The 27,101-nt window shown below is 39.7% G+C and overlaps 2 protein-coding genes across 8 annotated transcripts in view; both read right to left on the bottom strand.

The window, feature by feature from the left end:
• The window catches only part of LOC139538482 (glutamate decarboxylase 1-like), a 31,652-nt gene extending 8,486 nt beyond the window's left edge, over positions 1–23,166 (bottom strand). Inside the window, exons 1-7 of one of the 7 annotated variants that reach the window (XM_071340571.1) lie at positions 23,055–23,166; positions 9,988–10,095; positions 6,969–7,049; positions 5,099–5,161; positions 2,868–3,008; positions 1,872–2,114; positions 1,613–1,703 (exon numbers count right to left, since the gene is read on the bottom strand). In XM_071340571.1, coding sequence (XP_071196672.1) covers positions 1,613–1,703; positions 1,872–2,114; positions 2,868–3,008; positions 5,099–5,161; positions 6,969–7,044 — 614 coding nt within the window. In that variant the 5' untranslated portion in view covers positions 7,045–7,049; positions 9,988–10,095; positions 23,055–23,166. The other 6 variants (XM_071340573.1, XM_071340567.1, XM_071340570.1 and 3 more) reach the window with 6 other exon arrangements.
• sp5a (Sp5 transcription factor a) lies at positions 21,125–23,186 on the bottom strand. The gene is made up of 2 exons (XM_071340574.1): positions 23,055–23,186; positions 21,125–22,672 (listed from the first exon to the last, which is right to left on the bottom strand). The coding sequence occupies exons 1-2, from the start codon at positions 23,103–23,105 to the stop codon at positions 21,605–21,607; spliced, it is 1,119 nt and encodes a 372-aa protein (XP_071196675.1). The 5' UTR covers positions 23,106–23,186; the 3' UTR covers positions 21,125–21,604.
• Positions 23,187–27,101: the final 3,915 nt, after the last annotated feature.

Genomic DNA, 27,101 nt, shown 5'->3' with positions numbered 1-27,101 from the left:
GTGATTCACACTGTGCCATACACACAGCACATATGTTTTACTTCTCTTGCTGGCACATCCAGTAACAACGTTAAAAAAAAGAAAAAAAAGTTATGAGTTATGTCCCAAATTAATTTTCCGCTCGCTCACTCGTGTAGACTAATCCTGATGATAGCCCTGTGACATGATTGTCAACCAATTAGTGTCAATCAATAAGTGTAATTAATGATGATGCAGTAATTAGCTCATGCATATAACAAATATGTATGCAGTCAGAGCCCTCTGATTCAATTTGTCTACAGTAGTGTTGCCATGCAGCACGCGGGCTAACACTCTCCCCAGAACACTCTTCAGCATCACATCAATGAGCTTGACAAACTAAAGACTCTTCAAAACAGTGGGGGAAATCCTTTGGAGATTACAATAAATAGAAAGCTAAATCAGGAGAGGGTTGAAACCTTTTATTAAGCCAGGGGCCAGGCAAAACGAATGAATCCTTGACATGAAGAGCCTCAGCCTTGGTGGTCAGCTTGTATTTATTTGCTGTTTTTAAATAGGAATGACAACACCATGACCACACAGAAGACTCTGGCTCTTACCACGCAGAAATGCTATGTTTCATCAGTGCTTAGGCTGCAGCATTTTCCGTACAGTGTTTTTTGTTGTTGTTTTGTTATGATGGTTTTACAATGCCCTGACGGGTTTTAGGCTGACATCATAGACAAGATCAACATGTTACAGCAGGTGATACACTCTGGCCAGGGCCTTAAATGGCTCGGCAGCCTCAGCTGATAATCTCGGTGTACCAGTCAACAATAGCCAATGGTCAGTGAAGCATCAACTTTTATCTTGGACAAGTCCCTGGACACCTGGTGTATCATAATGCTGTCTCTTCCAGATTGCCTTTCCCACTGAAAAAGCAATATCACTATGTCTGTTGTTCACATTTCTGCAGCAGATCTCAAGGGAGAATCTCATTCTGTTGTGCTACCATTATCTCTGATCCAAAGAGTGTTGCATAAAACAACCGCTCCATGTAACATTCAATTGCTAATCAATATGCAATTACATTTTCCTGCAGGGCTGTATTATATGACTACAGCCACATTGTTTGTCAACAACAATAACACAGCAAACAACAGATGACTACTTCCCATCTCCCCTCTTCATGCTTGCCATGTCACACTTGACTCGCTTAAGTGGCGGCTCGGAGAGCACCCTCAGGATCCTTCATTTAGAAGCTCATCAAGGGCCCCAATTATGTCACTTCTATTGATCTTCATCTTCGACCAGAATCTTCTAAGGCCATTTGAAAAATGGTAGGAAACGTCATTTTTCTTGAGTGCCAGACTTACATTCACCCAAAGGAAATCCACTCACTGCTAAATTAGATCTATCAACCCCTTTATCACAATCCCAGCCTAAACCCGAGAGCTATGTTATGTCACTCTAACTAAGATCATTGGTTTAGGCACATTGTTCACATGACATTTTGCACAAAATCAAGAGGACTTTAGTAACTGATATACTGTACATATATTTACAATATTTGAGGATCCTGTGACTTTTGATAATAAACATATTTAAATGTATCATAAGTGTGTAATAACTGGGGGACATAAAGACCACTCACATGTTAGTGTTTGCAGTGGAGGTGAGCCATTCTCCTGCTAACCCAATGATGTCTAAACCAGTGGATAACTGATTGAAAAACCTGGGGTGACCTAGGAGGAAGACAACACCATTTGTCGTTAATACATTTCTCATGAAAGTTTCATCATTTAACTATGGGATTATCTGTTATCACTGAACCACATTGTAGACAAATGGGAGTATTTGTTATGCTGAGGGTTAGCTCTGTTTCATGCCTCCTCGGTCTTCTCTGTCCTCACCTGTTCTCACTCCATATTTCAGGGTATCCCTGCAGTCCACCAGGATCTGCTCCAGAGACTCAGGCTGGTCGGACAGCTCCAGGTTGAAGCCCTCCATGCCCTCCAGCAGCTGGTGGGGGTGGTGGAAGTCCAGGACCTTGGTGGATCTGTCGAAGGTCTTCCGGACGTAGTTTGTGAGAATATCCACCACCTCCAACAAGAACTGCATGGTTGGCTCCTCTCCGTTTTTGGCTGGTAATAAATCTAGCGTGAGAAATTGAAGCATGTTGATATTTTCGGTTTTTCTCGTTTTCGAAAAAATCAATCAATCCCTTTTGTTGGCCTCCGTCATCACTTAAGTGTGTTTGAAGAGGTCACTTTCACAATCTTCTGTAGAATTTGTCATGACTTCATTCTACTTCCCAACTCCTAGAAAACTATGTATTTTAGTTTCTTCTCTAAAGCTGGTATAAATTGTATCAATTAGAAAGTCATTTTTTAGCAACAAATGAATTACTATTTTTGCTATTTCTCCAGTGAGTGTCCCTGAGTAACCTAGGCTATTTTTCAGCCACTTACAAATTGATCTAGAAGGTTATTATGGTCAAACAAATGGTGAATATAAATTTTAAATAGACATAGCAATCAATTCAATTTCAATGACCAACAGCCTAATGATTTCAGTTTTTTGTATTATTTTTCTCAATATGTGTTTTAAACACTTCCCCTGAACTGTGATATGTGTATTGTCCTTAATGTCGTGAAATATCAATAAACCGAAAGAAATAACTGAGATTTAGACAGATGATAAAGATTTGGTAAATCAGTATTTTCAAATCAGATGAAATCAGGCTTATCTTCGCATCAGTAAGATAATTAACGTTTTCAAGTTGACTCATTTTCCATTTATTGTAAAACAACTGCACAAAACGAACATTAACAAGATCCCTACACAATTTTGATAATTTTGATTGATAGGCCTATATTTCCCATAATGGAAATAACTCGGCCAATTACCTCTAGCAAACAGATTGGAAAAGTCCGTCTCCGTGCGTCTGAAACGGGAATCCCTGTCGCTGTTATCAAGCAGGTCCTTAGACGATCTTTCCTTGAAGGAACTAATCTTCTCCTCGAGGTTATTGTTCTTCTGCAAAAATCCTAAATTGTTGCAAGGGGCAGAGGATTCAAATGAGGGATTACTATCATCACTCCCAATCCCAAACATTTTGATGACACCCTTTTAACACAAAACAAATGCCTAAACTACTCTCACTGGTTGAACTGACAATGCTGTGATGTAGGCTAGTTTTGAGGTAGCCTAATTCCCATCCTGTCCATGGAAGCCTATTTATGAGAGGAACAGTCAGTGGGAGCTTGAGCCCCGTGACATCAGCACGAAAATCCAGCCAAGCAAAAACAAATATCCGTAATTTAGTGTATGTACATTCGTATTAAGTCCCTCCGAGAGATTCCACTTCAGTAAGCAGGGAAGAGCACACAATGAACCGATGTCATTAAAGCCCGAAGGCAGATCTAATAGTTGGACTGGGCTGTGATGATATATGGGACATTTTATAGCCTATCTGCTCATAGGCCCGTGGAGAACACCACATTAACTCAAATCTTATTTAGCCTACCAATTTCTCCCAAACCTAATCTGATTTCTAGATTGGCCCTTCTAAAAATAACACATTTTCCAAATCTCCTGCTGAGATTATTAATCATAAAAAATCCTGCAATGTGATCTTATTTTACTATAAATAACGCAATATTTCAGATAATATATCTAGCCCTATAAGATGTGAAACCCAATTATATGCCATAGCCCACACCCTTTGGAGTAATAAATAAAGTACATAAAAGTATATCAAAAGATCAAAGTTGGTTTTATTTCATTTTATTTCGTTTATATCATGTAATATAATGTTTTTTTTATTATTTCACTTTCAAAAAAGGAGATGTTAGACTATAGTCTGAACAAGCTTGCTTCTGTCTCACGTGAAGTCATATATAACCAACATAAAACCAACATTTCACTTGGTCAAGCAAAATGGAAAGTTTATGATGTTTTTAGACCAATATCATTGCACTTAAAAAACAGAGATGAAAAGTGCCAATAGGCCTATAACCGGAGTGAATCAGATAAAACCAAAACGTAACAATTGCATCAACATCGCATTAAAACATTAAACTTGCCCTGATGGAACAATAACTGACCCAACGCTTGGCCATATCAGATAGGGCTAAGGCATTTTGCTTCCACTTAATCGGTTCGTATTGTGGAGCAGAAGACTGACTGACAGCGCTATCTCTGTTAAACAGAACCTTGACGAATTACGATTTCAGGCGCGTCTCGTTCATCTTTTCTCTTCAGATGAGCTCTCATGATAAGGACCGATACCAACCATTCCTCCAAATAGGCTATACCTTTAATGAATGACACCCGCTCAGTTATAAAACTATAGGCTACCGAGATATATTAAGACAAAGACAAAGGTATGGCCAAGCAAAAATAAAGACAGTAAGTAGCCTACCATACTAGTTGATTAGGCCTACTACAATTAATGTAGTAAACTCCACTGTATATGTTCATGTTTATTCTAAATTAACCCCCAAAATTGAAGGGGGTTGAATAACCTACAGTTAGTTAGTTGGCTAATTGTGTATTCCAAGGTCATTACACATCGGCAAAGGGAGAATTGTATTTCTCAAGTACGCCATGGGAGGGCGCAAGAGGGCCTACGAATTCAAAAATGTAATAGCTGGGTAAGAAAACAGACACTCATATTGAAAAGATATGCAAGACTAAAGAAAGCTCATCTTCCATTTTTAGACGACAATGTAGACATTTATATTTATTTCTGGACCAATAGCTAGGCCTGTGGTCTCTGCAGTTTTTCAAACTGCTTTTCATATTCATAAAAAAATAGGTTTGTCACTATAAATTCCGTGGTAATAATCATTATGGACATAATCATCCTTTCATCATGAAAACCCACTCATGCGACAAGAGAAAACAGAAAGGGGCAGAAGCCCGTAACCACAGCCACCCAGTCTGCAGTCTTTGTGTTTCAGACCAACATAGCCCATATTCCTCAGATATGAGAAAGGTCTGCTTGCTCAGCGTTGAACAACACTTAAAATATGCAACATAGGCAAACTATGATATTTTTTTATTGAGAAAAACTTTGGAACAATATAGCCTAAACATGAACATTAAATACATGACATGAAAATAGCAAACTTACCACATATCTTCATTCCCAATTTTCTAGTACATCCATGAGCAACTCCACACCAAGCGTCATAGCCTAAAATAGTTTTGAAAACTATTGAGAGGGCCCTTACATTAGGCCTCAAGGGCATTATTTCTGCTAAAATAATTACAAACTCAAAGCGATGGGTGGGGAAATGTTGATGAAACAGCAGTCTAGGTCTAGGAATTGAATAATTTTGTTAGAGGCCAGTGAAAGGGACAAGGGGCAGACAGCTCCACACAGATTCACAGAATTCTGGACCAGAATCTACGTCAAGGTTTCACTCATGAAAGAAAATACAATGGCAACAGAAAGATCTGTAATATGACGTGTATATTGACAAATAGCCTAACAGGGCCAATTATGAGCGGAATAGGCTTGAGATCCACGTACGTGATTCGGGGTTTCGTGTAAATCATGCATCGATGTCAATTGAGACACAGACAAAAAGCAAGTTCCACATGTCTGCATGTAATACTGGCATGATACCAGTCTAATGGTTTTGGAAAACCAACAAGCGACAAAGCAAGCACAGTTTGGCAAGCAAATCCAGCATTGACTAAATCCCCTGAGAAAAATGGAGGGGCAGTTTTTCTATTTGAATACATCTGATCTGACTTCATTTTAAATTGCGTAGCTTAATCGTTTACCTTTGCAAATGCATAATTTACACTGGGGTGTGGTCAATATCAAATCAGAGCTTTATGATTGTATGTAGGCCTAAGGAAAATATGCCATTTATGGCAAACTTTGCAACAAAATTGGAATGTGCTTGGATGACTAATTGGGATGTCGGCTATATATTATGTGTTTTTCATCAATATCGCTTGGATAATGAAGAGTATTGAGGTAGAGATGTTGCCTGCTGTACATCTCTACATCCTGGGCTACACCCCCCCTCAGCTGATGGAGGTTACAATAAGGCGCTTGAACACACGCTATTAGGGCCAATTTAAGCCCAGTTTATACCTGGTGCTAACATGAGTCCTTTGTCCTGATCTTGTATACATTCTGATTGTGCCCACATTTCCAGAAATGTGTCTACACATGGTATTAAAATGTGTCCGTTATCTGCCCACTGTGTCTACATTGTAACGAGATTTCCTGGTCCCTTCCTTTATGCAAATTATGCTAAATAATGATTTAAATGGTTTCTATGGCAAGATCTGTCTACACGTGTAAGATATTCAGACACAATGCGTGCATGACTACAACCGGAGGTGGGCAGGATTATCTGATCACGATCAGATCCCAATGTGTCTTTTCATTGTCTACACCTGTCTAAAAATGTGGGCACAACAATCAGAATGGGAAAAGATCAAGGCAAAGGAAGCAAGTTAGAACCAGGTATAAACGGGGCTTTAGTGTGGCTACAATTAACCCTACTTTGCGCATAATTACCCCCTAAACATCACTCACTCTCACTTTTCAAACAGGGCGGAAGAAATCCACAGAAAAAAATAGAACCTACTTCTTTCTGAAATGCAATAGTAATCTAATAAAAGCCTAATAAATAACAATAGTAATAGGCAAATAACACAATAATAATAATAATTAAAGTAGGCTGTAATATTATTTTGAAAGATACAGCTAAATTCTTTGGGGATTTTCGTCTTTATCAATACCGACAGTTCGTGTTTTAAGTTTTGACAGCAAGATTCGTGTTTTTAGTTTTGACAGCAAGATTCGTCTATCAAGCATGAAGCCGGGAGGTCCGCTGCGCATGCAATGCTGCGGTGATTTGTTGGGTGGCATTTAGAATGGTAGTGTACAGTTATTTTCCTCCATGGAAATGATTAATGGCATTGCTCACAAAGTAAATAGCACAATTGAAATAGCGTTTTATTTGTGATGGACCTACTTGTGCCTGGTGGTCGTAAATTTGTCGAGTTGGGATCCGGTTCCCCGCCAGAGGAGGAAGGTGCAGACGCCGCCATCACTCCTAAAATACAGTACAAAAGTCCTCACTCCAAAGCGCACTGTCAATTTCTGTGAAACCGCTCCTATTTTATCCAAGATGAAAAGTCACATGAACTGTAAGGAGATGAGAAAGAATAGATGTCGGAGACATACAATATAGGCTATAGATAATGATATGCCTAAATATTTGAAATGTATCAATAGGATATTTTAAGATCGATCCGTCATACAAACGCTGACAGAAATCCACAACTGTGAATAAGCAAGGGTCAGGACACGTGTCGTCTGGCAGCCAGGGTAGAATTATTCTCAAACATCAATTAACAGGTTGGTTGAGGCTGCACATATTTTTTTTCCTGAATCAATACAGATTTGAAAGTCAAAACCTATGGCAAAATAACTTGTTGGCTATAAACACAATGCATTTCATTAGGCTTTATCAAATCAACCATAGCCATCGACAAAGATGCTAATGAATCCTCACCAATCGATTGCATTTCAGAACCTGGTCTACTGTCAATGTGGATAATGAGGTCTCACAGCAAGTGTCTTTGATTTCAGAGAGGTTGATATTTATCTGCCTTTGATGAATAGGACTTGATGAAAAGTTTATGCCTAAAAATCATTCAAAATGGAATTAGCCTTGATAATTCATGATCAACTAAATGCCATAACAGCTCATCTGGTGATTTATCATATAGGCAAGTTAGGTGAACCGTCAAACCTCCGATAAATGAAGTATTCATTTGATAAACAATGACCAAAAATAGTCTATGTCAACAGAATTGATTGACAAACAGGATAGTGACTCCTTAATTAAGAAGATGATTTGTAAATAATGATGACCCTAATCCAGGTCAAAGTCAATTCAAGAAAAATCCATGCCCATACAATAATAAACCGTCCGTTATAGCTCGATTGTAGTTGAATGTAGTTGAATACAGACACAACAGATGTAATTCAAACCACGAATAACTTTAGAATCAGCAAACAGACATTAACATGAAAAGCATGTATTGTTCTCTGTATGTACTTTACAAAACCATGTGAAAGAATTGAAAACACCTGTTAGAGCATCTCAAACGTCAATTTATCATAAAGCTTCAATTAACAAATAAGATTTCGCCTGCTGTTGTAAAATGATAATCCCCGGTTAAAAAGCATCTTACCGTGCCGAGGATGGGTACAGGTGACCCAAGTAGAGTCCAAAATAAAAACTATGCGAGGAAGATCAAATAAAGTCCTTTGGCAACGCAACGTCTGGTGCGCTTTTGACACTAAGAAACACAGGGTTTTGAATATCTATTGTCTACAAAATCCCATCCACGGTGACCTTTTTGGTGAGGTACGTTTGATTTGCTGATATTTAGAGCGTGCATTGCCTATTTATTCGTTACTACGCACGCATGAGTCACACCAATACCTCCTCTGGTGCTGCATATTTCCACCCAATATCGAACAGATCCGCTTTGTCTGCAAATGTACACTGAATCGTGTCGCTTTCAGCTATAACGTGACTTTTGGGAAGTGCTTGATTGGCTTTGAAGCTATATACCTCGATTTGGAATCCTGGTCACGAACATGGACTTGGGAAGTTTGATCCTACGAGCAGAGCAACACATTACGCCCATAAGGGATGGGATGGGATGGGATGGGATGGGGGGGGTGTCGTTGCCTTGTTCTTGAGAAATCCGAATAGTAGGTAACCATACTCAAAAGACCCATCTCCTTCTAGGTTATTGTTGATCTTCTTCTGTAACAGGTCAGGGAGCCTAGCGGTTAAGAGCGTTGGGCCAGTAACTGAAAGGTCGCTGGTTCAAAACCCGAGCCGACTAAGTGAAAAATCTGTTGATATGCCCTTGAGCAAGGAATTTAACCCTAATTGTCTTCTAAATGACTGAAACGTTAGGATTAGGATGTTTTGTTGAAATCTCAGTATGCAAGGGTTCATCTGTTCCTCTATAGCCCTCAAACTCAACTCTACTTAAAAGCCAGTTCCACTGCGTTTTTTCATTGTTCCTCTCTAGTCAGGGCCTGACTTAGACCTGGGACACCAGGTGTGTGCAATTATTTATCAAGTAGAAGAGAAAGCCAGCAGGCTCCGGACCTCGTAGGATAAGAGTTGAATACCCCTACTCTATAGGCTACAAACAATATGTTATCAATAATAACATTTACACACAATTAATGGATTTTCAAGATGACTGCGCAATATTTATCTTTCCTCTTTTAGCAGTAAAATGGAGAAATTAAAAGTCAGTGTGTAAGGGTTGTAATGAAATCCACAAGGTGGCAGTAAGGAATCATACATCCCAGAACTCCACACAAGTGAAGTGTGCAATTCCGTAAATACTTCACGAAGCTAATAATAAACCGATACATTAATCAGATTTGCTACATCATACCATACCAAACCTACATGGGTTCAATGGAACAAGAATAGGCCCAGTGCCAAATAATAAGATTCAAGGGAACAAGCTATTCATAGACTAGGCCAGCGTTTCCTAAACCCGGTCCTCGGGACCGCAAGGGGTGCACGTTTAATTATTTTTGCCCTAACACTACACAGCTGATTCAAATGATCAAAGATTGATCATTAGTTAATAATATGAATCAGTTGTGTTGTGCTAGGGCAAAAACCAAAACGTGCACCCCTTGGAGTCCTGAAGGCCGATTTTGGGAAACACTGGACTATGCTATAGACTACAGGTTTACTCTTTCAATCAATTAAAATATAGGCCCATGGTCATCATCCTAAATTACCATCCATTTGAATATTAAGCACATTGAAGATAATATTTATTTAGCAAAGGCTAATATATTGCATACTCAATGAGCATTCCATTCTAAGCATTATTAAGATCTAAGATCAATAAATAAATAATACAAAAGCATTTAACGTCTGACCATTCAACATATCTGAGTGAGACTGTGTAACTAGCATGTAACATAGCTCTTACTTCAGCGCACGTGACCTCAGCGGACCTTGGTAGGGATGCTGACTGTCTTTGACATTTTCAGCACCTGGACAGCTCCAGCGCGTTCCAGTTGAGTGGACGCTGCCAGACCTGTTAATGACATAGGCCTGCTGTCAGTCAACAGTCGAACGGTTACGTGCAGCACTACGAATTCACAAATAAATGACATATACCTGTTTTCAGAGCAGTGAAGACATTCTTTTTCACTTCATTGACAGGTTTTGAGTGTCTCTTATTCAGATTGTAATAGGCAACACAGGATACTGCCAATGTGATCCTGAATAGCCCAATGTAGGCTATGATGTTTGTGATTAATCTGTTTTTATAGTTGTATTTTTTTTAATTACCACGTGGCAGCCGTTAAAAATCAGACGTCAGATCGTCATTGCCATCCATAGGAAAGTGAAGGATGAAAGTCCTCTTCATCGCGTTGCATAGAGTTGAGGAACATCAGTCTCCAGGAGATGGCGCTTCATCCTACCATTCAAACCAGATCAACCGTGAAACACTTTGAAACTACATCACGAGCATGGAGAGATTACCCACAGAATGCAGAGGGAAACACTATTGTAAACCATTTAAGGAGAATGTGAGACTTGAAAAATACACCCAGGGAGTACTGTTCATAAATGAGGTTCTGTTCTTGATAATGTCATTACTTTCAAAAAGCTTGACTAATCAGAGAGGAGGCTCAATGTTGACAACAAAAATGTTATGCTCCATTCCAGTTAGAGTGCAGTTGAAGAATTCAAGAGGTCGGATGTCATGTGTTGGATCACCTGAGACAATCTTAGTCATACAGTCAAAAGACCACAACCTTGCACCTTTTCCATGCGTCGTTCATCTGAAGCAAAGCAGAATCATGCTGGTCTGGGTTAATAGGACTACCATTAGCTGGATGAAAGACCAAATTGTAGCTACTAGAAGTGTTGGTGGAAGGCCTAGCGGGCACTCTTACAACAGTGCCCTTTGCAAGGGATAGGGACACTTCCCTGTCAAGTGTGCTGTTTTTGGTTGAGTTGAGACACACTGACTCAGTATGGTCACTCAAGACCTCATAGCTAAATCTAGCAGGGATGTGTTAACCCCGCTCTGGCCAAGGCTAATGTGATTCTGTGCCTGTTTGTGATGAGATGCAAGACACATTTACCCGAAAGGGCCACAATAAACAGAATGGAATTGTTTTCCCTACTTGAACCTCATACCATCATGGCCATCTATCCCCTGGTTTATAATTAATATGATGCACTTTTCACCTCTACCGCAGTCACAGAGACGGTTGGATATGTGGGTCTAGTGGGTTGAAACACTTTGCACCATGCCACCTCTGCCCTCTTGAGTTCTTCACTATTTCGGAATGTGGAAGTAGGATCCCTCCCTCCATCCCTCCCACCCTCCCTTTCTTCTTCCTCTGAAGGAGCAGCTGTCAGAGGGTGTGTCACTGGTGTCCCAACAGTATTCTGGATCATCATCGCCACAGCAATCATTCATGTCTTCTCCCTGCTAATGTGCATCCTTTGACAAGAGAAGGAGCCATAAACAACTTGGACGTATACTCCGATGTTGACATAATGGTACGTCCAAGCATTCACACAACTTTTCAAACCGTTGTCACAAAATGTGTTGTTTTGTGATACAACCATGATTCTCAAGGTTATATTTTATTCATAGGACTCTGAATGAGCAGGTATTTGTGAAGAACAAAACAACTGAATCCAACTAGAGGATCACCCAACTGCCAGTTTGTCAGTTTGATAAAAAGGATATATACTTTTATCGATATATGTACCATGAAATTAATTAATATGTGAGACAATGTCACGTACTGACCAGTTTTCTATATTCACAACTTTTTTTCAGGAGATCTCTTTTCTCAAAATAGCATAAAATTCTCTCTTTGTCATAATTTCTTTTTTAATATCCTACTAGAATGTTAAAATCCAATTTAAGAATTTTGCACGGTTAAATACCCTGCACCCTTTTTTTGTAAAAGCCAATTAAAATATGCAAAAACACAATCCTTTCATTTTAAAATGTAAATGACTCCAAAAAGCTAGTTAAAATCTGAGGAATTATGATCAAACAATGAAAAAGACATCTTCATTTCTTTATTTAGTTCAAAGCAATTGGATAATGGAGTAAATATTGAAAGATCCTTAGGGGACTAAATAAGGCATTATCATGACACCCATGTGTTAGAACAAAAAGTACCACATGTCCATAGTACTGAAGACATGGTCACTGAACTCTTGTAAAGTAAATGGACTGGTCTAATTCACCGTCATACACTGAGTGTAAAAAACATTAAGAACACCCTCCTAATATTGAGTAGCTTTAACCTGGATTCACCTGGTCACTCTATGTCATGAAAAGAGCAGGTGTATATTGTATCAATGTCTCATTAGTAATTCACTTAAATACATGCAGTTGCAACCGTTGATCTCAGATATGCAGTTCTAAACTTCAAGGTGTTCTGTATTTTTGGTATTTGTACACAGCTAGCCTAGATCTACATATTTGTTTTGGAGGGAAACAGTGATAAGATGATTAAATCAGTGGAATTAAATGAATCCCAAGTGGCTTACTGTGGAAGGTGTTTTATACGACTTTGCTACATTACACCTTAATAAGGACTACAATTTCACATTCATAATGTTATTGAACATGTCTCTTGATACCTATTGACTTAGCATTGGCTACAATGCTAAGTCAATAGGTATCAAGAGACATGTTAAATAACATGCTAATTAAAGATAAGGGAGAAAGTGGGGTCTATGTTTCCAATGCTCTAGGGCCCTACAGCCCTACAGTCTCGGCCCCTATGTTGGGTTGTGGCAGAGATCCAGGTTGTCGACACATGACCCTGAAAATGACCCATTATCTGTTTAAATCAATTCCAATACGTTACACATCAACACAGTCTTAATTGCTGTTGTGTGGTACGGTGGTGGTTACTGAAAACAAGCCAAGAGGGGTCATAGGCTTCGTAAATGTTCATAGTTACATGTTGAAATATTTGGAAATGAAATGTTGTTTATTTCTACCTTACCCTTGGCTAAGCTTTCTGTCACAGAAGACTCATGGTGGGTCCCTGTGCTACAAGGTTTTTCCAGTATGTCTATATGATCATATGAAAGGGTGTCATCCTCTTCTCTACAAAACAATTGCTCCCAACAGACTCAGAATTGCACATAAGTATTTGGTGTTCCTCTGTTTGATTCTGCTGCTGTGCTAATTAATCAGTCATGAGCTTCAATGTAGCTTATGTTCAGAAGCAAATACCACATTTAACTTCTCCCACTGACAAGTTACTATCTGTATACACACAGCATATACAGTTGAAGTCGGAAGTTAACATACACTTAGGTTGGAGTCATTAAAACTCGTTTTTCAACCACTGCACAAATTTCTTGTTAACAAACTATAGTTTTGGCAAGTCGGTTAGGACATCTATTTTGTGCATGACACAAGTAATTTTTCCAACAATTGTTTACAAACAGATTATTTCACTTATAATTCATTATATCACAATTCCAGTGGGTCAGAAGTTTACATACACTAAGTTACCTGTGCCTTTAAACAGCTTGGAAAATTCCAGAAAATTATGTCATGGCTTTAGAAGCTTCTGATAAGCTAATTGACATAATTTGAGTCAATTGGAGGTGTGCCTGTGGATGTATTTCAAGGCCTACCTTCAAAATCAGTGCTTCTTTGCTTGACATCATGGGAAAATCAAAAGAAAGACCTCAGAAAAAAATTGTAGACCTCCACAAGTCTGGTTCATCCTTGGGAGCAATTACCAAACGCCTGAAGGTACCACGTTCATCTGTACAAACAATAGTACGCAAGTTTAAACACCATGGGACCACGCAGCCATCATACTGCTCAGGAAGAAGACGCGTTCTGTCTCCTAAAGACGAACGTACTTTGTTGCGAAAAGTGCAAATCAATCCCAGAACAACAGCAGAGGACCTTGTGAAGATACTGGAGGAAACAGGTACAAAAGTATCGATATCCACATTAAAACGAGTCCTATATCAACATAACCTGAAAGGCCGCTCAACAAGGAAGCGGCCACTGCTCCAAAACCGCCATAAAAAAGCCAGACTGCGGTTTGCAACTGCACATGGGGACAAAGATCGTACATTTTGGAGAAATGTCCTCTGGTCTGATGAAACAAAAATAGAACTGTTAGGCCATAATGACCATCGTTATGTTTGAAGGAAAAAGGGGGAGGCTTGCACCATCCCAAACGTGAAGCACGGGGTTGGCAGCATCATGTTGTGGGGGTGCTTTGCTTCAGGAGGGACTGGTGCACTTCAGAAAATAGATAGCATCATGAAGGAGGGAGAATTATGAGGATATATCGAAGCAACATCTCAAGACATCAGTCAGGAAGTTAAAGCTTGGTCGCAAATGGGTCTTCCAAATAGACAATGACCCCAAGCATACTTCCAAAGTTGTGGCAAAATGGCTTAAGGACAACAAAGTCAGGGTATTGGAGTGGCCATCACAAAGTCCTGACCTCAATCCTATAGAAAATGTGTGGGCAGAACTGAAAAGGCGTGTGCGAGCAAGGAGGCCTACAAACCTGACTCAGTTACACCAGCTCTGTCAGGAGGAATGGGCCAAAATTCCTTTAGGTTCTTTAGGTCAAAACAACTGGGAACTCAGTACTCAGAAATCTCTGACTTCCGACTTCAGTGCGTTCAAAACAACTGGAAACTCAGAAAAAAACTAGCTCCGACTGGGAAAAATAGTTTTGAACGGTCATCCAACTTGGAATTCCAAGTCGGAAAGTCAGGCATCTTTCTAGAACCCCGACCTGAAGATCACGGACGTAATGATTTGACCTTGTTTTTTTACGAGTTCCCATTTGTCGTGAAAGCACCAATAGGAGGTATATTGCATCACCAACATGATGCAAGTGTCTACCATGCTCTGAGATATCCCACCAAGACCAAAGTTATTACTACCATTGGGACATCAGACACACGCATAGTTACATAAAAAACGTTGGGTGTTTTGGAGACTCCACCAGTACTTCCTACTTCCCAACCTATCACCAGGAGGCTGGCACAACTGATCCATTCCACCTCTAGCCATATGATGTCTATGGTCAGATCCCCAAAAATTTCACAAGCGGCTTTGCAACGCCTGTCAATTTACACCCCCTATATCTCAGATGCTGTCAATAGATACAGAACATCAATCTGACCAACTGTATTATAACATCAGTACTGGATGTTATTAGCTCTATGGACAACCAGACACACTCTATGAATAGTCTATTCTAACAATAAAACTGAACTTACTGGAGTAACTAGGCTTTGTATTTACAGCCATGCATGCAACCCCCAACAGTCTCTAAAATTCCACAGTCATTATAATCTTTGAAATGTAAAGCCAATCAGTGGCCAACAAATCCTTTGTCTGCTATTAGAAGCCTCCATGGATGTTCTCAACGCATCCCTAGAAGTCATTGCTTCATAAGAGGATGATGAAATTTGAACAAAGACTTAAAGTTCAAATGGTGAAGACTTCTTTCAATGAGATCCCCCAGGGCCGGCCCTGGGCATAATCGACATAGGCATTTGCTTCGGGCCCCTGGCCGCTAGAGGCCCCCCGATCCAAAAAGGGGGGGGGACTCAGTCGGGATCTTAACTTACTGTTGAGAGTTAGAATAGTAGAATAAACAGGGTGCAATTTAGAAATGTGGTTGTGCATCAGCAGTTTTCCTCTTGCTATGTTAGTCACTGACAGTCACTCAATTAATGTCAGCTAACATTTTTTAGATTGGTAAGTTAGTATACCCAGCTATCTAAACTTGTAGTAATCATGACCGAATTACCGACTGGGCAAGAAGGTCACGTGCCCAGGGCCTTGACCTCCAGGGGGCCCCCATTGATTTTATTAGTCACTCTCACTCAGATATTATATTAAATGGTCATGGAAAAATGTGTAGAATTTAAGGAAAGTAGCTGTAAAACTTCCAATTTTTGTCTATCCGCCCCAAAGCAAAACTTGTAGATTAGCATGAAATTTGTTATAAAATTGCACCATTTTCTCTCCACACCATGGCTAAATGTGTAGATTTGAAGAAAACTACAAAATGTTCTCTATGCCCCATGGCAGAATTTGTAGAATTGCAGGAAATTAACTTTCAAACCTAAATTTGACCGCCGTCAAGAGGGGGCCACTAAATTGTTTGCCTGCTAGGTGGGTGGGTGGGGGGCCCAACCAGTGGTGTAGTGCCACATTTCTCAATCAATGTTTGTGGCTTGCTGACAGATGTAGCCTACTGAATATCATTGTAGAATAGACCTATGCATAAAATGCATCATCCAATTGCAACGTCTGCCTATGTCCACACATATTGTCTCTAGAAAATGTTAGATCTATTTTTGTATACCCTCAAACACCAAGTTAGGCATACCTAATGAATGATAATTCTTCACATTTTACCAGAGAAATGTCCAAACTGCATGCCAATCATTTGAGTTCAATCAAGCTCAAGCTCAATCAATATTCGGTTCTGTTATGTGAAATACTGCTAACTCCTCCTCTTTCTCAATTTTCAAACAGAAATGGGGTGTGTCTTTGGTGGTTCATTGATGTGTCATGTGTGCCGCGACCGACGTAGCTAGTTCGTTAGCTAAACTTGCCACTTGTATATAGCCAGTAACACCTCCAGTATGTGTTGACATCATTTCACTAGATTTAGTTTTGGACGGAAGCTGTAGAAATTGGTAAGAAATCGCACTACTCTAGAAAAATATTTTTTTCATCCATTTAGTTTTCGTTTTTAAGCATTAAATGACCTAGTATGATGGTGCATTGATCCGTTATATAGTTCAAAGATGTTATTTTTGTGCTTTTGCCAAAGGTCGACTGTTAAAGTAACTGTCCAGTGTTTCCAGATTTCTATGAGATATGGCCTATAATGAACTACAATATGAGTGAAAAGGTTTTCCTTCCAATGTTTTTTTAATGTAGTAAGTTAAAAAGCTGATCTTCTGTGTTGGAATGGTGTGGGCGTACCCCAACAGAATGGTGTGGGCGTACCCCAACAGAATGGTGTGGGTGTATACCACTGATTCGCCATCTCATCCTCGTCAGTTGGATGACAACATCCTCTATGAGGAAATAGCAAGCATTTTTGAAACAATCTGTTTGAGATACAAGTTTCAGGTGGGTTTTGTTAAAATCCAGTATAGGAGTATAGGATAAGTCAACACATTTTTGGGGGTATGAGTTAACAGAATATGAACTTTTACAAGTGAGATTTTCACTGGACAGTTACTTTAAATTGCAACATTTTCTCTAAGCCTCATGGCAAAATGTGTAGAGTAGAAGGACTTTAGCTTTAAAACTGCAATATTTTCTATCAGACTTATGACTAAATGTGTAGGATAGCATTGTAAAACTGCACATTTTCAAAATACCCCTCCATATACCCCACAAGAGAGGCATAATAAGTCATGTCAAACTGTAGAATTGCAAGAAATGTGTTTTAAAATGCCAACATTTTTTGTTTGTTGAGGTAGGACCCCCTAGACCCCGTCTGTTCATTCTCCCCAATATCTACAACACAATCTTGCCCTTGGAGAGAAGTGATAATATTCTATTTGAAATAATAATAGTAAGTGATAAGTAGGACTAGTAGGCGTATTCAACAGATACAGGGTACGTTTCTGTAAGCTAAGCACTCGGACAGTAGGGCGAGTACAAGTGTATCGTACATGAGCCCCAAGCCCATGACTGTCACGCCTGCTCCTGCTCTTCCCCCCTGGCGCTCGATGGCGCCAGGCTCCCCAGCATTGCGCTCTCCTGCCATCATCATTACACACACCTGCCTTCCCTTGTCACGCGCATCAGCGATTATTGGACTCACCTGGACATAATCCCCTCTGTCATTACCTTCCCTATATCTGTCTGGTTCCGCGCTTTGTTCCCTGCTTCTGCATTGATTGTCATATGCCCTTGTTTAGTGGTGTGCTGACGCTGTTCCTGTTACCTGTCTATTCCTCATTAAATGTTCAACTCCCCCGTACCTGCTTCTCATCTCCAGCATCGGTCCTTAAACATAACAAACTGTTTTGAGGACAGCCGTTTTAGCAACCTCTGGCAGAGTTTCTGTCTGTGGCTGTTCTTGTTATGTTGGATTTGGCGTGCTCAAAGTGGTCAAGCCTCCGACCAACGGGCCTCTCCACACACCCCTACAGTTATTCATCATTCACGCCACAGCCAGAGAGAGAGAAGACAGGGAAGAAACCCCAATGTACCTACCTATAGGCTGCTATAGCCTAGGTTTTTATTTAGTTTGTCATTCATTTTCATGGAATTTTTGTGGTAATTAAATATAATTTATTTTGAATGTACTATAATTCATATTCTTTTTATAAGCTCCTTGTTGTCTCAAATTGAAAAAAAGTGAGGGAGTGCCGGTCCCCCTCGCTGCAGCAGCTCTACATCCCCGCCCCAAACGAAATCTCGCCTAGGGTCCCCCAAAAGGCTAGGGCCGGCCCTGGTCTCCCTGATGTATTTGGTTCACAATACCCCCACCACTTCCCTCCTCGCTTTTGTGTGATGAATGTACTGTAGATGACTATTGTTTGTCTGTGGAATGTGGAGAAGTCTTCTGGGAAAACTGGATGAAGTCCTCAAACTCATTAAGTGTTTAGATGTGAATTTCCTCAAGTCCTGAGTTCTAAGGGCCCTATTCAGTCCATCACTGGGTTACTAGGGCTCAGGGACAGGCCAAGTTGAAAAGTGCAATCTTCTTGTGTCCCAAAAACAACCATTTGCATTCAAGTGCACAAAATATCAATGTTTACAGCATGTTATAAATAGAAACGCATTTAGGCTGCATATTATTTCAAACATGCTCTGTAGCTGCAGGGGAAAAGCTGGCGGTTTTGAATGATCCCAAAGCCTGGTCACTACATTGGTTTTTATAGCTGGGCCTTTTAGTCAGTTCTTATGACAGAGGTCCATTATGGTTCTCTTATGATGTTTCAGGGTTTATGGCTTGGAGCTGTGCATCACTGTCTTCAGAGGAGTCCTGCAATGGATGGGCGATATCAGCCACTATACAATATTCAAACTACAGTGCGTACACTAGGGAGGGTATTCCTAAACCAATCAGAAGTTTCATTTCCTCATCAATTTTCAAATAATTTCCTGTATATTCAATTATGTTTTTTCCATGGGGAGGAGAGTGACTGTGCAGAAATTCTGAATTGTGTGGCTAGTTGACCTGTACAATACAGATGTAGGATGTAGATGTTTAAAAGGGCTTTCTAAAGTTTGCAATTTGCACTTTAAAATGACAGACTTTAACCTAATGAAAAATGTATCAACCCCTACAAAAAAAATTCTATGAATTATAAATCCACATTATCATTCACATTTCCTGTTGCTGCAGGATTATTTTCCTGCTGTAGCAAACTCAAATTAGGATCCTACATATAGTTGGTGATAGGGGCCACAAGAACATTTCTAGTGCAGTTAGGAGGCAGGTAGCCTAGGGGTTAGAATGTTGGGCCCGTAACTGAAAGGGTTGCTGGATCGAATCCCCGAGCTGACAAGGTAAAAAACTGTCGTTTTGTCCCTGAACAAGGCCCACTCTTCCCCGGTAGGCCGTCATTGTAAATAAGAATTTGTTCTTATCTGACTTGCCTAGTTAAATAAAGGTTCAATTAAAATGTACGATAGGGGGCGCTCTTGCAAGGAAAACAAGTAACCTGACCGCTGAAAAGTTGACTCTTTTGATGAATAGCTGGGGAGTTGTTTGATGTAATCACGCCTTTTCCTGAATTATAGCGCCGAGGGTAACATAAACGGAATTGAGGAATTTTTGTAGAATATATAGCTAGATTTAAATTATGGTAAAACATGTCAGTGAATTGTGATATGTTTATTGGTGACTCATTTAAGACTCTTTACTGCTCTTACAGTATGCAACCATTCCTAATTTTGTTCTTAGTTTTTGTGACAATATTCTTGATTGATTGTTTAGTAATACAGTATAATGCATTATTTTAGTTTCAGTTTTGAAAAATATCTGTGGGACTAGATTTGTTTTCTTTAAAGAAATATACCGCAGAGCAAAATCCTGAATAATAGTATGGTGCTTTGACAACTCTATTCTTAAAATCAAAAATCATTCTCAGATTGTACACTGTAAGATGACCAGTAAGTCATGTTGTTGGTGCACTGCTCTAATATCATGTCTATTGTAGCCTGAGAATAGACTGACTCCCATTTACTCTACAGAGTAAAGTCTCTTAACTCAACAGAAAAAAAACAGTATGTATCTTACATATTCTATATCACACAGTGTTTCTCATATACTGGGTCGAAACCACTGGTGGATCACGATCAACTCCTACCGGGTCACAGGAAAATCATCGGTATTGGACTCTTTTTATCTCGAGGGTCACAGGAAATGTAAAGATTTATGTTGGGTCACAACAGAAAAAAGTGAGGAAACCCCTCACTTTTTATTTCTAACGTTATTGGAGCATTTTTCTCTGGACATAATCAGCCGCAAGAAGAAGCTGACTTTCTAAAATTCTTTGTGTGTGCTGGAAGCCATCTACGCAATTGAATACAATTATGTTGATAATATCATAACAATTATCCATACATACACTAACTTTTCATTTAAGTTGTCATTGGACACCTTATCTGCAGAGATAGTGTGATTCTAGCTGATATGAGCCAACATGATCTGGTTTTAGGCTGATGCACCACACACATCACATACTCAATGTGATGTCTATGACCGGTTTCATTATCAGAAAATCATAACTTAGGAGAAATATGATGGTTTTACATGCTCTTTTGACTGCTGGAAATGCCAACACCTCTTGTCCAGGTCAGGACTAAATCCTAATCATTGGTTTGACCGACTTCTCGGTTACAGTTATGGCATACAACTTTTCCTATTATTAATATATTCTCTGTCTGAGCAGCAGCAATGGTCAACTGACGTCAACTGACGTGGACCAAAGTGCAAGTCCTTACACAGGTAACCACATAGTGTGAAAGTTATGTAGGAGTAAATTTTTGGGGGGATAATATGTTATTGTGGAAAATTAAAGGAGACTAATTCTGACATTGGAAAATGTTCTCTTTATTCTCACACAGTATTTGTGTCATATCAACAATAGCATATCTTTTAAAGAGCATGCTAAAACACCCCACATTGAGCAAAAACGGACACTATCATTCAACAAAAGCTATTCAATATTATTTACAAGAAAGTGAAATCTTCCACAAAGAAAATGATCAAAACACAAGCTGAAACTTGTCTTTCTTGATATGGTATAGACAGTGAACACCACCTGCTCATGGGGTATTAGAGTACGTTTTCCAGGATCCCAACTTAACTTTATGAGACAGATGTCATATATACAAAAATGTGCTACACAGAACAGCAATGTTAGAGAAATACTTTTTCTGGGTGTAAGAAAAAAGAAGGAAACCAAAAATGAAAGAAATGTCACTTTGTACTTCAACTAAGTAAAGGACTTATATTGCACTAGTATAGGTCTAGCTTGATTACTAATCAACTTGACTCTAATGTAGGCTACTACATGTTCCTCAAATCTTCCCTTTTAACGTGATGATCAAGTGTCTTCTCATGACACTTAGATTTTTTGTTCTGGTGAGTTTTGACATGTTTTGCCAAATGGTCACTCCTCATGAACCTCTTGCAACAATCCGGACAAACAAAACGCTTCTCCCCAGTATGAGTCCTCAGGTGTCTCTGAAGCTCGTCAGACCTGGTGAAACTCTTGCCACAGAAAAGCCAGTTACAAATAAATGGACGCTCTCCCGAGTGCCACCTCAGGTGCGCTTTGAGATGGGAAGTTTTGCCATAAACTTTCCCGCACCCTGGTATGTGACAGATGTGTTGCTTTTTCTTGCCGGGCTCATCGCTTGAGGTGGATGACTGACAGTTTGGACACCTGCATCGCCGACATCTTCGAGCTGTTGCGAGGGGGGACTTGGTGTGAAGGAGGGCAGCGATTTGAGTCTGATACTGCGCAAAGTCTGTATGTCCCATTACCAAGCCCCTCTGCAGTTGGAAACGGTGGTGACCTAGGGATTGTGTGGTGATTGAGTGGTGACTGACGTGATTTCCCTGTTGGAGACTCCACCACGGAATATCCTCCCCTGTGTTAGGGGACAACTGTCTCTGTTGCTGGTGCACAAGGCCAGAGTGTCCGGTAACGAAACCTTGCATGGCAGTTGGCGCTGCGTAAGTTACAGCAGGGACGTACGTGGGTGGGCACGAGGACTGCAAAGATTGCATGGAGCAAGGTAACATCTTCACAGGAGAAAAGTCATAGGGATATGAGGGATCCGCTGGAGGGGTGAGCGGGAGCTCGTGGTGGGAAGTAAATGAGCTTTGGATGTGGAGTTGGGATTTAGATAGTCCAAAAGTAGAATTGCTAGAGAGAGTGCTTTGAGGATTCCCCTCGTTACTCCAAGGATGAAAGATTCGCGACGGTGAGCCTAAAGTAGTGTCATAAGGAACCTGTAGGAAATCTGCCGGACTTGATCCGTGGTGATGTCCGATCCGGTTACAAGTGGCAGCTAACAGCGCCAGTGGAGAGTGTTTGCAGTTCTCTGGAGAAGAGTTCGGAGTACGGTCCTGTATAAGTAAAACAAATAACTATCAATTATGTGTTGACTTGGCTCTAAACTTGACTAAACTAAAGACTACAGAGTCATAACGGCATAGGATCCACGTTTGACGCTCCGTGAACTAAAACGACATTAGCCTAATATTAGTTTCAATACACTCTCATGCCTACAATATAAACATAATCATTAGGGCCGTTCATTTCGCCACATACTGTAAGTAATTCATAGAGCCACCTTTCAGTCATTATAGGATATGAATCGGGTATAATGCCCATTACGCGCACACACGCGTATTACGCGCGTTCTAAACAAATATTTAAACTACCATGTACGTACAATAATATTTTGAGGACAAATAAAAACACGAGAGCAAAAACTTTTGAACAAACCTGAAGAAAAGCCTGGAGTGTTTCATTCCGCAGTACAGCCACTGCTGCCATGGTAAACGTCCTCTTCCTTCTTGTTAAAAACAAATCACAATAAAACGAATTGAGATAAATGTAAAATCGTAGAAAAATGTCTTGACGTGGTAAGGTCTTCACACTCAATACTTCCTCTCCTCGAGATATCCTTGGACTATCTGGAGAGTGAGGGATCACTTCTTAGAATTTGATAAGGACTTTGGTGGGCCGCCAGCCAGTCAGAAATAAGATTTGTTACTTTGAAGTTTGCCGCTGCCCAATCATCAAAGAATAGCGGCTCTTTGAGAGGGGAAAGCAAATCCTTTGAATCCACAAAGCTCCTATGGTGTGTTTGTTGGTCTGGATAAAAGAGCTGATTATTAGGGGGGATGGGAAGGGTGGAGATAAAGGCGGGACAATTAATGAAGTAATCACTATGTGGGAAATGTATATACACAAATAATTGGATTTTCTTGATCAAAGACCCCCATGCCGCCTGGAGACTCCGGTATTGGATGCTGTAGTCATTTGATCCTCTTTTGTAATTAAGGATTTGTAGCAGGACCCTCTGTGACAATGTGACATTGTTATCTCTCGAGATCTCCTGGCGAATAGCTATTTGATAACTTCAAGAGGAGTAGCTAATGAGACCACATCTAGTGACTCAACACAAAGTTAATGTTTAAAAATATAAATAAAATGTTTTTATTATAGCAAACAGTTATGATGTTGATAACTTGTTTCCATGGAACTAAAATACTTTTGATAGTTTATCAAGCAATACATATCAACTGGCGGACCACTGTAAAACATCTCTTTGAACAAGGTTACCGTTTATACGTGCTTACAAGCATTTATTTCAGTGTCATCGCTTCACTTCTTCCATTCTTTGATAGTTAACCCCAGAAGCTCATTGTGCTGTCATTAGCGTTCTAGTGCATAGTGCATTACCCACTGGTGGCAAAATGTAGTGTCGGATAATGTATTGTGGGGCAGCGGTCTAAGGCACTGCATCTTAGTGCTTGAGACGTCACTACAGACACCCTGGTTCGAATCCAGGCTGTCTTACCTCCGGCCGTAATTGAAAGTCCCATTTGTCCGGTGTAGGCCGTCATTGTAAATAAGAATTTGTTCTTAACAAACTTGCCTAGTTAAAAATAAGTCGGAAGTGATAGAAGCGGTAGAAGCGGTAGCCTAACAACTATATGCCACATAGGCTATTTCGAGTAACTAATTGCAACTGATGTAACACTAAACGACCATAGTATTGCTGCATAATTAACCATAACCTATTTAGATAGCCCTCCATTGATCCAGCTCAAAGTTGGCAGAGAGTGTGATGTCTCTATTGTGTGTTTCCTAAAAAGTTGTACCAGTGCAGAGAGGCCTGGGAAGGAAGGAGGACTTTCCATCCCCAAGAAAGTGGAAACAATTTTGAAACTCCCCGCCCGCATCTCCGCCTTGAGCTTGTTGAGCATTCATGCAAGTGGCCAAGCACGTAAGACCTCAATGCGCTTCACAATTAACGAGTGTTACGAATTAGACCTAAATAAAACAAATAAACTAACTAACGTTTAATATGTTGTTATAAAGGCATATCATTTCTAATAAGAATTATAATCCATATTATACAACATAAACTACCTTTCTGATCATTATCATTTCAAAACTTTTGTTAAAAAAAAACTGTTGTAGCCTAGTCATCTTCAACTGTAAAGCCCTGGAACGTTTCTTCTATATCAACGCAGTCATCTTTATCAGGCTTCCCTGAAGAAACAATCACTGTCCTCTCAAATACCTTGGAGCGGCTGATTTTGAATTAGATCTGTTCCTTTGAAGGGATTAATGTTCCCGGTCCTCTCCCACGGCTCTACACACAGTCATGGGGGAAAGGGGGAGTCCTGCTGGGCCGCGCAACAATCCCGTTTCTCTCCAAAGCAATAAATAGGCTGCTTGCTTGCCTGTGCCTTAATACATATTATTTACAACTATGGTCAATGAATACCAAGTATCACAAATGGTCAATAAGGATCTAATTTCCTATGCATGTTATTGCTGCATAATAAAAGGTAGTGTATAGCAATCGTTATGCTCCAATAACTTTACCTCTAATCCACTGCGCTCTATGAAATACAAAAGGGGCCGTATATGAGTGGCGCTTGCTAGTATACAGTTAGAACATGGCTTGAGGAATAGCAACTCATTATTGTTTTCCAGAAACATTCCATTTACAAGAGTCATATATATTCAATTCGGACTAGAAACATATATTTGTATAACTTTGAATGCATCTTGTAGATGATGTGTGGTAGTCTAACTGGCAGTTCAAACACCAGTCAAAGCTTTGAGTAATGTTATTAGATTTATTTTACTCACTTTATTAGAACGTGGTAAAACAATGTTGATACAAATGAAGACAGTGAGAACGCGTAAATGTTAAAAGCAGCATGGTGCAAGTGCATCAAAAAATACCAAACTGCATGTACTACTGACTACAACTCTGATCTCACATGGGGTGAATGACAATTCTACAATAAATTGCTGTTTGACATTATACTGTTTAGAGTGAAATACATGGATATACAAAATAACAGCAATTCAAGCCGTTCCACCAAAGGTGACTTATAAACCATTTATCATTACTAGTATGATAAGCCATGCTATTTACACTTTTATATACACTGAACAAAAATATAAACACATGTAAAGTGTTGATCCTATGTTTCATGAGCTGAAATAAAAGATCCCAGAAATGTTCCATATGCACAAAAAAAAAACATATTTCTCTCAAATATCGTGCACAAATGTGTTTAGAACCCTGTTAGTGAGCATTTCTCCTTCACCAAGATAATCCATCCACCTGACAGGTGTGGCATATCAAGAAGTTGATTAAAAAGCCTTATCATTACACAGGTGCACCTTGTGCTGGGGACAATAAAAGGCCACTCTAAAATGTGCAGTTTTGTCACACAACCCAATGCCACAGATGTCTTAAGTTTTGAGGGAGAGTGCAATTGACATGATGACTGCAGGAATATCCACCAAAGCTGTTGTCACAGTATTGAATGTTCATTTCTCTACCATAAGCCACCTCCAATGTTGTTTTAGAGAATTTGGCAGTATGTCCAACCGGCCTCACAACCGCAGACCACGTGTAACCACGCCAGCCCAGGACCTCCAGATCCGGCTTCTTCACCTGTGACAGCTGATGAAACCGAGGAGTATTTCTGTCTCAAATAAAGCCCTTTTCTGGGGAAAAACGAATTCTGATTGGCTGGGCCTGACTCCCCAGTGGGTGGGCCTGGCTCCCAAATGGGTGGGCCTATATAGGCCCACTGATGGCTGTGCCTCTGCCCAGTCATGTGAAATCCATAGATTTGGGCCTAATTATTTATTTCAATTAACTGATTTCCTTATATGAACTGTAACTCAGTAAAATATTTGAAATTGTTGCATGGTGCGTTTATATTTTTGTTCAATATAAATGTGATGTTTTTGGATAAGTGATCTCAATGAAGACTATTGATCATAGTCTTCTCAATCACTTTGCTTGGACAAATAATAGTGCTAATCAAAATAATGAGACGTAAACATGCAATCACTTCAACTCATCTAAAATAAAATCTTTTACATCCACTTACAGGAAAATAAATAATAAACCTGGTCAATAAAATATACAGTACAATTCAAGTCAGACCATCAAAATATACAGTTATTTTTGGTTGAGATCAGAGTCAAAGAAGGCAATCTGTAAAACAAAGAGAGACAAAGTCCATTTATAATATATCATTCATTCCTTTTGTATTACTTAAACATAGTTGACTTCAAGTCCAGAGAATTAAACATTGAAATACAGAGGATAACATGTCTCCAATTCCAGGCACAATGGCATATTCCATCTATATAAAAAGCATTTGACTATTTACATGCATTAATATGGCATGTTTCATATTTCAGTATCAATTATTTCCCAGAAAATTGCATATACTGTCTGTGGAGTAAGTGAAAGTGGCGTTGCATCCGGTCTTATAACAT

This window comes from Salvelinus alpinus, chromosome 14 (assembly GCF_045679555.1).
Source record: "Salvelinus alpinus chromosome 14, SLU_Salpinus.1, whole genome shotgun sequence".
NCBI lineage: Eukaryota > Metazoa > Chordata > Actinopteri > Salmoniformes > Salmonidae > Salvelinus > Salvelinus alpinus.
Note: the sequence above shows the minus strand (reverse complement) of the source record. Positions and strands in the feature narration are given on the sequence as shown.

Excerpts from the sequence above, each read along its gene's own strand:
- sp5a (XM_071340574.1), bottom strand. The coding sequence starts at position 23,105 with ATGGCAGCAGTGGCTGTACTGCGGAATGAAACACTCCAGGCTTTTCTT. Across the intron at positions 22,673-23,054 it reads CACTCCAGGCTTTTCTTCAG|GACCGTACTCCGAACTCTTC; the intron begins GTTTGTTCAAAA and ends TTACTTATACAG.